Source organism: Monodon monoceros, unplaced genomic scaffold (assembly GCF_005190385.1).
Source record: "Monodon monoceros isolate NGI ecotype Baffin Bay Population unplaced genomic scaffold, NGI_Narwhal_1 Super_Scaffold_10, whole genome shotgun sequence".
Lineage (NCBI taxonomy): Eukaryota > Metazoa > Chordata > Mammalia > Artiodactyla > Monodontidae > Monodon > Monodon monoceros.
Window position 1 is genome coordinate 1,139,065 of NW_021703766.1, and position 13,968 is coordinate 1,153,032.

Consider the following 13,968-nt stretch of genomic DNA (forward strand, 5'->3'; position numbering starts at 1 on the left):
TCCTGGACCCGTGGAGCCCAGGCCACTTGACTAGCCCCCAGAGCCGGTGGGGAGCTCCTGTGGGCCCCCTGGGTTCATCACCTTGCTCCCCAGCTACGCACGGCACCCCCAGTGGACAGCCCTGAACTCGGGATGACCACGTTGCCTCCCAGACAAGCTGTCAGAGAACTGGATGGATGTGTGCTCGTTCTCACCTCCCCGGTGCGGGACACAGTGGGGTGGGGAGGGCAGAGGAGTGACACCTGCTTGGCCCACCCCAGGCAAGTCCCTGGGTGGAGGGGACCCCCCACGAGATCTGGCTGCAGAGGAGGCTCCCGGACCCCTGGGGCCCCAAACCCAGGATTGGGGCCCCAAACCCAGGCCTAGCGTCCATTCACTGCCCTCCCTCCGTTTTCTCATGACCTGGCCAGGAGCCTGAGGTCATGGTGACTGCCACTGGACAGAGGCTCCGATGGGGGTCATGAGGTAGGTGACAGGCTCAGGACCCCACAGTCGGAAGGGACCCTCAGGGCTCTCAGCCCTTGTGGGGGCTGCCTGTCTGCCCGACCCTCTGCTTTTTCTGGATGTTAAGTGTGGAGACAGAGGGGGCAGCGGGTCACTGGGGGCCGCGCACCCTGATAAGCACCGGGGACCACAGAGCTAAGGCAGTGGCAGCTACCCTCCCAGATGCACTTTGGGGATTTCAGATTATAGCTCTCAGCCATCTGCATATCAGAATTTTAAACAGCCAGCCCCTCGAGCGAACAAGGTCATTTCAAAGATAAAAATACCCAGCTCTCCGGGTCCCTGCTGCCCAACCCCTCTCCCTTCACACTCCAGCCAGCGGCTCAAGGGAAGATGAGGGCCGGGTAGGGCCGGGCAGGGCAGCCCCCTGCCCACGGTGGGCCATTCCCCACAGACCCTCAGCCCGGGGTGGGTCCCCTGCTCTGCTCTCATCCACTTTCCCTGAGGCAACCCGAGGGGACCCCCGTTTCCCTCGGGACCAACCCCCCCGCCCACCTGGCACCCTGCTCAGTCCCCCGGGAGCCTGGCGTGGGCTGTGCCTCTGCCCGGCATTCCCCACTCCCAACTCCACGCGGACCTCGTGCCCTCAGGCCCCTCAGGGTCACCTTTCTGTCTAGGACCCCTGCCTTCCCACCCAGTCCACGGCTGGCTCGCCGGTGGCGTTTGGGCTCCACGAGGACGCAGGACGCCCTGGCCTCTCCCGAGGCAGCAGGCGTTCACCCTGCACCGTGCAGCGTGGCCTGTGCTCCAGCCTCACCCACCCACATGGCGGCTGCTGCCCGAACTGCTCAGAGGAGGGAGGCGTCATCTCCGAGACCAAGCAGTCTCTGACCCAGCCTGGGTCCCGGGTTCCTGACGGTCAGTGGGGACCCCTGGGCCAAGGTGCCCATCACCAGTAGGGGCATGAGAGGTGGACCCCCCCCTTCCCCGCTCCATGGCCACGTGCTCGGCTGGCCGAGGGGTTGCAGTACCTTCCTGCTGGACAGCGGAATTCTGGTCTCAGAGAGCAGCTTCTCCCTGGAACCTGCCTACACGTCCCCTCCCCTACCCACAGGCACCCGGGCCACCAGGGCAAGATGACGGCACTGAGTGGGGAGCTGCTCTGCCCTGCGTCCCATTTGTACAGATGAGGAAACTGAGGCCCAGAGAGGTCGAGTAACCAGCCCACCGTCGCTCAGCAAAGCTGGACCCCAGCCCAGGCAGGCAGGCAGGCAGGCAGGCCCCGGCCTCTCAGCACTGCTGGGGCGGGGGTGGTTCCCACTCGAAGCAGTCACACTTGAGAACCAGCCGCCGGCAGCTAGTGACCCGATGATGGTCACAACGTCCAAAAGTGACCCCGACACTGACCACATCCCAGCCTGGGTCGGGAGCTCTGGGGTCGCCGGGTCACGGGTGGGAGGAGGGAGCTAGCGTGGGGACAGTAACAAGGCCCGGAGAGAACAGGCCCCTTGCACACCCGCACTCTCGTGTTTACAAAGCCCTCAAGGGTCCAGGACCTCGCTGTGTCTGCAGCGCGTGTGTGTCGAGAGCCCCCTGGGAGGACAGGAGCCGGGAGGCCTCCCTCCTGCCTGGTGCCGTGTGGTATCTCCTGGGGGTCTTTGTGGCCACCTGCTCGGGGCCTTGACTGCTGTAGGCAGGGCAGCTGCGCTGCACCCACCATGCAGCTGGAGAGAGGCACTGAGACCCAGCCTCTCTGCCGGGCTGATGTCACCTGCCCCTGGGACCCTGCAGTGTCAGCACCCTCCCTGGGCGATGGGGGCGACCACCTGCAGGGGCAGCACCAGGTGTGTGCGAGCCCTGGCCTCCAGGGCCTACCCTCACGCAGCTCACATGGGAAACCGAGGCTTGGGGCCCAGTCACTCCTCGAAGCCAGACGGTACAGGCTGCGCTGTGGTCCAGACCAGCCCGCCATCCCAGAGGGGAAGGTGGGGGTGCCCCCAGGCACAGCTCGGGTCCCCAGGGCTGCACTTTTCCCCATGGGGGACGGGGCAGGAGGGGCAAGTGGAGATCAAAAGACAAACTCAGACGGTGGGGTGGGAGGAGACACGAAGGGGCGGGGCCCAGAGGGACAGCGAAGGGAAAGGGGCCGGGGAACCTCGCAGGGCACAAGGACCTGCAGCGAAGGCCCCGCTGGACACCCCTGTCCCCCGGCCGGTTCCTGGGCTGGGCACTGCCCTTGGGGACGGCGACCCAGGCAAGCCTGCCACCCTATCGCCAGCACGGCGGCCCCTGTGAGATAAGAGCCCACGGGGCCTCTCTGGCTTCCCGGCCGGGTGATAAGTGTGGCCTGTTTGGGGTCTGATAGGGGGCGGCCACCACGGCGGTTGGCCGGAGGCTGCTTATCGGCCCATCGCTGCCCACTGCACAGAAATTCCTATCTGTGGGGGCCGATAGGGAGCCCCCCAGCCCCCGAGGACGCAAATAGCGCAGGAAGCTCCTGGGTGCACCCACCCAAGCCACGGCCCCCGCGGCCACTCCGGGGCCAGGTTCCAATCTCCAGGGGCCTCTGCCTTCCCATCTGTAAAACGGGGATGGTGGTACTAAGTCCGCAGGGTGGGCGGGGACCGACCGGAGGACAGCTGAGGCCGGCGTCTACACACTTGCTGCCTGAGCTCCAGAACCAGGTGGTGGGTCTGCATCCTGGCTGTGTCACCTCGCGGGTGGTGACGTGGACAGACCCTTTAGTTGCTCTGTGCCTGGATCTCTCCGTAAAGGGGAGGGTCGCCTCACCCCTGCCTCGAGGGGCTGGTGTGAGGACCGCCTCGCACATTCCTCCCCACGGTCACCCTGTCCAGCAGCTGCTCTCTCAGCCCCCCGCCTGCCCAGTGGCCGATCAGGGCCCACAGGCACCCAGGCGGTCCCTAGAGTGTGCGAGCCATGGTCCGAGGCAGTGCTGAGCCAGCGTCTCTGGGTGCTTCGTTGTTACCCTGTCCTAGAGCTGGGGAAACGGAGGCGGCAGAGTGGTCTGACCGCGGGCACCAGCCCCACAGCACTGTCCCCTGTGTGCGGAATGGCCCAGCCCCGGCAGGCGGGTATCTGGCTCAGCTGTGCCCGACCGGGCTGTGAGGGCCTCATACACACATGACCTGTCCCTGGCCAGGTGCTCCTTGTGAGAAGAGGACGTCCCTGCCAGGGCCCTTGGGGCCCCTCCCCTGCCTGTCACTGAGTCACTGAAGTGGGGTGGGGGGCGGCCAAGTCCATCCGGAGGGCAGCGGTGTCCCTGTGCTAAGCCCCATTCCCGTCCTGGGGCAGCAGAGGGGACCCCCAGCCTGTCTGACCCAGGATGCTTCACTCCCAGGCAGCACCATGGCCCATGCAGGTGGGAGATGCTGGCAGTAGACTGTTTCCCTGTGGTCTGGGGTCACCATCTAGGCTGGGACCACCAGGCCCATCCCTCCCTCTCTGGGCCTCAGACACCTACCTACTGTAGGAAGAGGTGTGTTAAATCAGCAGGGGGACCAGAAGGCACACGTGCCACCTCATCTCCTTGGTGCCACGCAGACGTCACTAATCGATCCCAGCACTCTTTCCTTGACACCTTGGGATCCTGATGAAGGGTCCACATAGCCACTCAAATTGAACCTGGCAGGAGACCATCTCTGACACCCCTGGGAGACCATGGGGGTCCTCTCTGCCCTGGTGTGGTCTCCCTGACCCCCCGCAAGATGAGGCCCTTGCCATGTGCCTCCTTTCCACTGGCCACTGACTGCATTTGTGTCATCACAGCTCTCTGAGGACCCTGTTTGCTCAGAGCTGTACCTTGGGTACACAGCAGGTGCTCGATATGTGCTTGCTACGTGCATGTGCGCCTGGCCTGAGTGTGCAACCTCCATTCTCTACCTCTGTTCCCGAGGACCACGCCCTCCCTCCTTCACCCAGCAGCTCCCAGGACCCCTCCGAGCTGCCCCGGTTCCCCTGAGCCGCGTCACTTGTACTTAGGAAGCATGGCAGCAGCCGACACGCCCAGCCTGCCCTATACTCATACGTCGGTGGAAGTGGGGAGCCGCGGGCACAACACATCTGGTGGGCCCTCCGAGGTCAGAATTCCAGCTACAAGCGGGGGTGGGGCAGTGCTGGGAGCACGAAACCGCCTTTAAAGACACTCCTGATCCAGGACCCGGTGGCTTGGAACGGCCTCCGGCCCCCTGCCACGCGCTGCAGCCACCCCAGGGGTGGGTCCTCTCCACCCACACAGGCTTGTGCCCCTAGCTGGGTTGGGAAGGCGCAGGTACTCGGGCCGCTCCAGACTCGCATTCCCACCTCCAGGGAAGCCTCAGAGGCTTATCTGCTGCTAGGGCCCTGGGGTTTAGCCCTGAGCACCGGCACAGCTTGGCGCCCACCTCCAGGGGAGCCGCTGGCCCACGGGCTGGCTGGACTTTGCAACAGGACAGACCTGGGCCTGGTGCTTCACCACCAATCTCCTTGGCCAGTGGGCCGGGCCTGTCGCACCCGTGCTGTCAGGGTGGCCAGCTCCCAGGACCCCCAGAAGGCTGAGCCCCAGGGCTGCCCCAGAGAGACAAGGCCGCCAGACACCGGACACAGGCGCGCTTACCTGGCCCGCTCCAGGGGCTGCTGGCCTCTTCCTCCTCCAGCCTCGTCTCCGGCTCCGGACCCTCCGTCTCCTCAGAGCCTCCTGGGGACGTGGGGGCGGGTGGTAGCGGTGGGGGTGGAGGAGTAGCATCTGCAGGAAGGAAAACATCAGAAGGTTCTAGTGAGCCTCGGGGGCACCGAGTTGCCCGCCCACCCCAGCCTGTGGCCGGGAGGGATACCGAAGCCCAGGTGGGTGAGCACGTGGCACAGTTCCGGCCACCACCCTCCCCCCACCAGCTTGCTCTCAGGGGGCACCGTCAGACATCTCAGTTTCTCCCCCTTCATTTTTGGCCTTGAAAAGCCCTCAGCCCCTTATTAACTGCGGCGCGGCAGCTGCCCGCCCGGCACGCCCAGGCCAGCAGGCACACGCGTGGCCCGGATCCCTGGTCTCCTCGGCCGGCAGCTGGGGGCTCCTCCGCCAGGCCCCGCACCCAATTCCAGCCCAAAGGGCATATTTGCCTTCCCTGCTGGGCCCGATAACCACCGCGGCCCCCAATCGATGAGCGCCCATAAAAGCCCCCCCTTGGTGACGTCACATGCCCGGCAGATTATTAATACCCGCGATAAGGGCCGTGATTAACATCGAATAAATCAATCACACGGTATAAAAGTCCTATTATTTTTGGCTATAAATCAACGCGGCTGGCATCCGAGCTCCAGCCACTGCGCGGGAGCCGCACTGGGCCCGCCCGACAGGCAGACATTGCTCCTGCCGTCTTATCGCGCCCATCAGCGCGTTATCACTGAGGCCTGTGCCAGGTGCAACCCCGGCTGTTTTTTTCCAGCTCCTCCCCAGTCCCGCCCCCGCCCCCACCCCGTGCAGCCCAGCTCCCAGATCAGATAAGGGGCCCGGCTCCCCGGGGCAAAGTCCACCCGTAACCGGCCGCTAGCCCTTCGGGGAGCGTGGCCCCCATTAGCACGCAGCACCCGATGGTGACGGTGGTGGTGATGGGGGGCCCCTCGCCACTCCCTGGGCCCTCGGAGGGGCTGGCGCCCCGTTACAGATGCGGAAACCAAGGCTCAGAAAGGGCAGGAGCCCGGGCGGGGACAGGCCGGGGTGAACGCTGGCCGCAGCACTAAACACTGATGGTGACGGTGAAGGTAGAGACAGTAATAGCTGTGAACACGAGCGCCAGAGCCCAGGCCCTGAGCCTCCACCCCGCCTGCTGCCCCGGGGCAGCTGCGGGTGACGGGAGCCCCTGCCTTGGTTTCAAGTCCTGCTAGCCTAGCCTCCTCCTCACTGCACAGCCCCAGTGACCCCAAGGGGCTGCCGCTGGGCAAAGGGACACAGGCCAGCAGGTCTCAGAGGATGAGGCTTATTGGGGGCTTGTGGTCAGCCGGGGGAAACTCTGACACTGGCACATCCTGGGGATGGGGGTCCACAGTGAGGAGCCCCCCACCATCTGTGTAGGATCTCCACCCCCCAGTCCCAGCCCTGCAGGGCTCTCCTCCTGTCCCCTCTCTGTGCCACCCCAGGGCCTTTGCACGTGCAGGTGTGTGTAGCACGGGGAACTCTACCCGTCCTGCAGGTTTCTGTTCACTGCCACACCCACCCCATCTTGCCTTCATTCCTGGGCACACCACCCACTAAAACGGCCCCATTTATGGCTATGTCTCCCCCATGGGACTACTGTCTGGGGGTAACTCAGCCTCTGCGCACAGGGCTTCGTGGTATGGAATGGGGACGTGAGTGAGATTGCTGTCCACGGCCGGCAGGGTGGAGGGGGGCGAGGGGATCGGGGCTCAGAGCAGGGGCCAGGGCAGAGCCCACCCCGCCGATCCTCCCTCCGCTAACTCCCCAGCCTCAGCTCCCCCTTCTGGAAAACAGGGGTGAGGGCACTAACCTCCCCCAGGGCCTCCACCGCAGTGAGGCCCATCCTCTTGGGGGGGTCTTTGGGGGTCTCTGAGGGCACAGCTGGCCTGAGAGGATGGCCCAGCTTTGAGGCCCCTCCGGGGACCCGGACAGAGGAGGCCTCCTAGTGTCAGGTTAATTCAGCCCTGGCTGTGTGTGTGGGAGTCTCTCCTTCCGAGTCCTGTTCTCAGCTTCAGAAAAGTGCCCCCAAACCCTGGGGAAACTGCCAGGAGTGCCCCAGGAGAGGTTCCAGGCATCCAGGGTGGGGTAGGGTGGGGAGCAGACAGAGGGGACGGGAGAACCAACCTGAATCCGGACTTAGGGTTGCATCCCGCTCAGGTGCTTACAGGCTGTGCGACCCTGGGCAAGTCACTTAACCTCTCTGGGCCTCATCCCCCATCTGTAAAATGGGGTGATTTGCCTTAACAGGAGAACCTGCTCGGTACCAAGCCCCACGTGTGCTGAGGCAGGCAACCCCATTTCATCGAGGGTACACGGAGGCCGGGAAGGGGTGTGGCTTTCCCCAGGTCACTCAGTGCCCATATGACCCCCTGCCTCACCCTGGACTAGACCTTCCCCACCGGGGCCTTGCTCTGCCCATCTCTGCCACTAGGGCTGGGCTTTCCAGACCCTCTGCAGGTGTGTGCATCTCCTCTACCCGGACCAGCCCCTCCAAACCCCAGTGGGCATGGGCAGCCCACAGACACCGCTCGGTGCGACGCCCATTTCGCAGGTGTGAAAACTTGAGTCCTCAGTGGGAACTGGCTCCTGTGAAGTCGCAGCGAGGATGCGGACGTGGGGAAGGGTGCCAGGATGCCAGGGCCCAGCCTGCCACGTCCACTGCCCGACTCACCTGGACTGGAAGGGCTCGGGGGCTCGGGCTCCAGGGCTGTGGCCTCTCGCTCCGGGAGGCTGGTGTCCGCGGTCTGGGCCTCTTCTCTGGCCTCCATGTCTCTGAGGGAACCTGCAGACACAGCCCCAGGGGAGTCGTGAGGCGCTGCCCCCCACAACCGGCGTCCTGACCCCCCCAGCACAGGCACAGCCCCGGGGCTGGGCGCAGTGGGGTCCGAGCAGGGTCTCGGCCCCCCAGGCGGTCAAAGGCCTCGAGGGAGCGGCCGTCAGCACGGGGGCTCTCCCCCAGGTCCCCCATGAGTAGATGTGCGAACCCCACCCGTGTACCCACCCCAAGCCCTGCACCAACACCTGGGGGCCACCCGGCCTCCTGCTCACCTCGCCTGCCCTGCAGCCTCTGCCGACCCCACAGGCCGCTCTTGCCGGGACGCTGGCCCCGGGCAGCTCGACCCCTCCCCTCTCCTCCGCTCCACGCGTGAGCGCAGCGCTGGCGTCTTCTGGGCGGGGCCTCTGGGGGCTGCCGAAATGCAGGCGCACCCTCTGTGGGGTCCCAGGGTCCTGGCGCACATCCACAACCCCCGCAGGTAAACATCTCCCGGGGCTCTGCACACCTGCCCCCTGTGCCTGGGACCCCTCCTCCAGGAAGCTGCCACACTCAGGTTCTGAGGTCTGGGAACGTGCAGAGGGCGGGCCCCGGTGCCTGGCACACAGGAAGAGCTCATCAGCCTGATTAAAGGGCTAAATGGCTGATGGGACACAGGTGGGTGCGCGGCGTCTGCAGTCCAGCCTCCGCGGCCCACTAATCCTCCCTCAAGCCTCACGCCGGGGGTGCCCCATGGAGCCCTCCGCACAGGGGGGGAGGCAGACTGAGTCCCCAGACCACCTAGGAGGGTGGCGAAGCCAGACCCACAGCGTGTCCCCCAGTGCAGGCCGGGGTGGCAACCTGTGCCCCCGAGGTCAGAGGGGCAGTGCCAGCGCTGTGGGTGGAGAGAACGGCGGAAAACTGCTGTCCCGCTTCACACTGCTCTGTGAATCCCCCACAGGCCCCTCCACCCCGTCTCAGCTGGGCCCTGGGGCCCGAGACAGGCGCCCGGGCAGCGCTGCCCCCTGCCCCACCACCTTCCCCAGCTCCTCCTGTGCAGACACCTGCCCGGCTGCACCCTCTGGATTCTAGCTCTGGCCCCACAGACCCACAGGCCCCGGGCTCCCCGGGACCCCTCAGAGCTGTAATGATAGCAGGAGCGCAGGCGCTCACCTTCCGTCACTTCCCGTGGCCGAGGCCGGGCTCAGACCACACAGAACCAGCCCTGGGCTAAGCCTCATGGTCTCTCATCAACGTGCCCACACGGTGGGCTCCGCGGTGGGCTGGGCACACCCCAGACTCGTGCCTCTGGGACAGGGGGGAGGCCTGACCCCCCGTGACCTCCCCTGGCAGACGCCGGGGCAGAAAAGCAGAGGCTCCCCGGCCCGAGGGACTGGCCCCCAGCCCGCACTGCCGGTTGCCCTGGCGGACAGCTCGCAGGCCTGCTTGCCTAACTCTTTCTAGAAGCCCAGGTGCTTCTGCGGCTCATTCAGAGCTGGAGATGGTGCCCCAGAGCTGTGGTCCCTCCTGCCGACGCCGGGACTTCAGGGCCTCAGTGGCCGGCTCTGGAGAATGGGTGTGAAGCCTCTGCTTTCAGGGACTGCAGCGACCAGAGCCCTGCACCCGGGCGATGCCGGGCACACGCCTCTCCCTCCCAGGTGGGCCTCAGCCACCCAGGGAGGCCCTGAGCTCCTGGCGGCTCCATTTATGGGAGAACAAAGGCACCCGCTCTGCACAAAGCGTGAAAGAGGCTGCCGGCTTCAGCAATTTACCCTAATGCTGCTAATTCATTCCAGCACAATTAACACTCTTGATAACACAGGAGACAGTCATCAACCAGCAAACGGCTCCAGGCCCACAGCGGGATGTGACGCTGCGAATCCTGCCCCAGCCCTGCCCCACATCTGCCTCGGAGCCACTGCTGGAGCCCCCCCGACACCCCCGGGGCCACCTGTGCACCTGGGTCCCCACTCCACCTGGGAGGAAGCTTTCTCCACTGGCTGGGGTGAGACGCAGCTGCTTCCCGGGGTGCCCTGGGCTAGGAAGGACCCTGCTCGACCCCTGTGGGGCCCTTTATGGTCAGACACCCCAACTACTGAGCCAGGCCAACCCACGGCCAGGCAGGCGGTGTCCTTGTTGTGTGACTACAGGCAAGTCACTCCACCTTCCTGTGGTCGGAAAGCACAACGGCTCCGGCCCCGCAGGACGAAACTCGGTTTCACCTGTGTGGAGCCGCGGTCAGCGCCCGGCACGCAGTAAGCGCGCAGGAAACACCACCGTCAGCAGCTTCAGTTGCTGCCACCCAGCCCCCGCAGGGCGTTGCTATTATGAAGCACCGCCTGTATGTGAGCCCCGTGCTCAGCCTTCTACAAACGTCTTCCCTTAAGCCCCCTGCCCACCTCGTAGCCCAGGGGTGGAGGGCCAGCAAGAGGCAGGCCCTGACGCCAGGCACGATGGGCGAGTGCCTGGGAGCCTTCCGACACCCCAGAGGTGCGGCCGAGTCATGCCCACTTCGCAGATTAGTCAACGGAGGCCCGGCCACGTGGACTGACCTGCCTGTGGCCCTCGGCAGGAGCCCGACTCCCCAAACACACCACCCACGTGGACACTGCTGAGGCCACAGCCCTCCTCTGCTCCAGGTGCGGCCCCGTGCCTCCCCCCCCTGCCGATGACCTGGGGTGAGGGTGACACTGGCCCCATTGCCCGGTGCGAGGGAGAGGCCTGGGCCCAAGGCCGAGCACCTGTCTGGGGGCGTCCACGGGTGATGACGGTGGTCACCAGCACTGGGTACGGCCCCCGCTGCCCAAAGCCCCTCAGTTATCACGGCGAGCAGACGCCCCGCAAGCCGATCCGTCTCCTGCTCATTAAGCCGGACGCCGAAATGGAAATGAAAACATAATAGCTATTTGATTGGGGGTGAGATATTTTGCATATTGGCTTGGCGCTGATAGCGGAATTTCATCAACTCCTTTTTTTCATGCTTTAAAACTGAATTACGGAGACAGGCTCTGTGCAGCGGGATGACCCAACTCCCTTCCGAGGCCCAGGCTGCCGATGACTGATGGCCCTCCCGGCTGTGATGTGGAGGCAGCTGGGGGTCCTTTGGATGACTGCCCCAACGAAAGCGGGAGCTGGCAGCTGAGGAGGGCAGAATCGCCCGAGGTGGCCCTGGGGTGCACCTGCCAGGTGGCGTGCAGCGCGGGGTGGCTCAGAGCACGGGACAGGGAATCTGGAGGCCCCGGCCGAACCCCGCTGGCCCCTGCAGGCTGTGCCCGCCCCCCAGCCACTGGAAACATTACGAGGAACAACCAGAGCAAAGCCCCACGAGCCTCCACCTGGACTCCGCACTTGACCTCGGGCGTGGGTCTTTCCTGCGGCCCCGCTATGTGGCTGCCATTACACAGCCATTTATGCCTCTGTGGGGAGATCCTTTGTGTTCCCAATGCACAGAGGAGGAAGGAGAGGTGGGGGCACCTGCCAGGCCCCCTTCTGTGTCAGGGCCGGAGCATGAACGCAGGCCCGATGGCCTGGGGGTGGGGTGGACGCTGGTGGGCACGCGGCCCTGCTCGTCCCCCGACATCCCCACCTGCACAGCCTGGGGTGCGGTGGACCTGAGCACCCACGGCCTCCTTCTCAACTGCCGTTCACTCCTGCGCTCTTCATTCACTCATGAAACCTCCCCCGAGTCCATCTCCCTGCACAAGGTCCTGGGGACCCTGCAGCAGCCAACACGTACCCCCCAGGAAAGAAACGTGAAAAATGCAAGTGTGGTCATTGCCACCAAGGAGAGGTGGAGTGACAGTCAGGGAAGGCTTCCTGGAGGAGGCGACGAGTGAGCGGAGATCTGGGATGGGACAGGAGGCTGCCTGCGGGCGGGGCTGGGGAAGAGCACTCCAGGCAGAAGGAAGAGCGGGACGCCAAGGCCTGTGGCCTTGTGCAGGCCACGCCTCCCCGAGCCCAGCTTCCTCACGGAAAGCTGGGGGTTATAGCAGCCTCCTGTCATGGGCTGGGGTCAGGGTTCAGCAATGTGGTGCCAGTGGGTGCCGAGCACAGACCTGGGGTTATTATTACAACTGTTGTTATTGTTTCAACTCTCCGGGGAGGTGCCACACCTGCCCCTCTGGGGGTGCGATGGGGGGCGGGGCATGGACGGGGGCGTGGGGACCAAGGGGCACAGCTGGAGGGAGGGGAATGAGGGTCTGGGGCCTGAGGAGGGCAGTGTGGGTGGAAGAGAAAGACCTCCCCCTAGGCCGGCGGATGGCCCGGCCTCCTGTCCCACTGGCCCTGGTCAGCCGGTGGGCGGGAGGGGGCATGGCGCTGCCAGGGAGAGACCCTGGCCTCTGGGCAGCACACAGCAGCCAGATAAGGGCCCGATAACAGAGAGAAAATAGCAACAGATTCAGACTTTCCCACCGCCGGGCAGTGGGGCAGCTCGGGCCACGGCAAGGACAGGAGGCGGTGGGGACAGCCCTGTTCTCCCTGAGGGCGGCTGCGCTGTGTCCCGGGGGCTTGGGCCCCTCCAGCCAGGACGGGCTCTGGTCCAGCTGGGGCTGGGGGACGAGGAAACAGAGGCCCCGAGCACAGAGGCGGCCCCAGCCCCTCGGGACCATGTGACTTGCTCTCTACCCCCAGTTCTAACAAGGAGCTGGGCTGATTTCCAGGCTGAGCTGGATGGAGAGAAGCGGGCGAGAAGGGGAGCCCCCAGCAGGGACGGGGCAGCAGGCGGAGCCCAGCGTACGGGGCTCTGGTGAAGGGCAGGGGTGTCCCACGCCTCAGAGCCCAGGGCTGCCAGGAAAGGGGCAAAGGGGGGAGGCGGGCAGACAGGGGCAGGTCCTCGGCCCCAGGGAAGGTCACCAGGGCCTAGAAAGGGTCCCATTTAACCAGAACTTCTTAAAACTTTTGCCAGCACTTAGAAGGAAGGTGGGTCCCGGCCCATGGTCCCTGAGAAGCTCGCACAGCATGGGTGCAGGCATCGTGGGGGGAGGCTGACGATCTGGGAGGCCCCCTGGGCGCCTGTGGGTCCTCTTGTGCCCACCCTCCCGCTAGGGTACCAAGGCCCAGCACGGATGCTGGACACCCTCGGAGGGTCCACCTCATGTCCACCCCCCAAACGTGGCTAGAAGCTGCCCACTGCTCTCCGGGCCGCTCTGGCAGGAGGTCCAGGCCCATTAGCACAGGGCCGTCCTGGCTCCCAGCTCCTCCCCGCTCCCTCCACCCTCACTCCCTGGATGACAGCCAAACTGCTTCCGCTGTCCACGCCCCTCCAGGCCTGGGCCCTTAGCCCACGCCGTCCCTCTGCCAGGACAGCTCCCCCTGCCTGGTTGAGGCCTCCTCCTACCTCCATGAAATCTCTCCCCACACTGGGGTCATCCCTGGAGCCTTACATTTGTTTGCATTGTCCACTGGGGTGTTGCTCTGATGCTTTGTTGCCCTCCCCCAGTGCCCAGCAGGAGGACGGAGGGAGACCCCGCCCCACAGCCCACGCCATGGAAGGTACAGCCGGCGTTGCCCCTAGCGGGCTGTACCCTACGATAAAGGTGCACCCACGGCCACAGGGACGAGATGCGGGACCCCCCGCGGAGCACGGGGTGGGGGGGCCTCTCTTCCTCGGGAAGCTCAGGCTGGGAGGGGCCCACAGGCCTCCACTGTGACCCGCCAGCGGCCCTCATCAACCCAGGATCAGTTCCTGCTGACAGCCAGGGCGACCACAAAGAGGATGTTGGCGAGATAATCTTGGCTTATTCGAGAGGGCAGCCTGCCCCGCGGAGGGGAGGGCGAGGGTCTGAACCTCCGTGTGCGCTGGGGGCCTGGGTCCAGATGCCCTCCCACGCTGGTCCTGCCCCCCGCCCCGATACCCGGTGGCAGGCGTGGCCCTGGGACAGGGGAGACGGGAGGGCGCTGGGGGGGGCAGCCTGACTCCCCGCCAAGGGTCGGCTGGATGGTGCTCGGGTGCACCCTGCAGCAGGGGGCTCACTTCTCCTTCCAGAGGAGCAGACATGAGCCCGGACCCTCGGCCTCTCAGGCTTGGTCCCCGCCTTGGGTGGGCAGGCCCCCAACACGGCTGTGGCTGAGTGGCCGTGGATTCACC

The 13,968-nt window shown here is 65.5% G+C and overlaps 1 protein-coding gene across 2 annotated transcripts in view; it reads right to left on the reverse strand.

Moving 5' to 3' along the window:
* The window catches only part of ZFPM1 (zinc finger protein, FOG family member 1), a 67,874-nt gene that overhangs the window by 34,238 nt on the left and 19,668 nt on the right, over window positions 1-13,968 (reverse strand). Inside the window, exons 1-3 of one of the 2 annotated variants that reach the window (XM_029242566.1) lie at window positions 8,177-8,783; window positions 7,800-7,910; window positions 5,057-5,185 (exon numbers count right to left, since the gene is read on the reverse strand). In XM_029242566.1, coding sequence (XP_029098399.1) covers window positions 5,057-5,185; window positions 7,800-7,910; window positions 8,177-8,390 — 454 coding nt within the window. In that variant the 5' untranslated portion in view covers window positions 8,391-8,783. Of the gene's footprint in view, window positions 1-5,056; window positions 5,186-7,799; window positions 7,911-8,176; window positions 8,784-13,968 lie in introns of those variants that run through there. The other variant, XM_029242572.1, reaches the window with a different exon arrangement.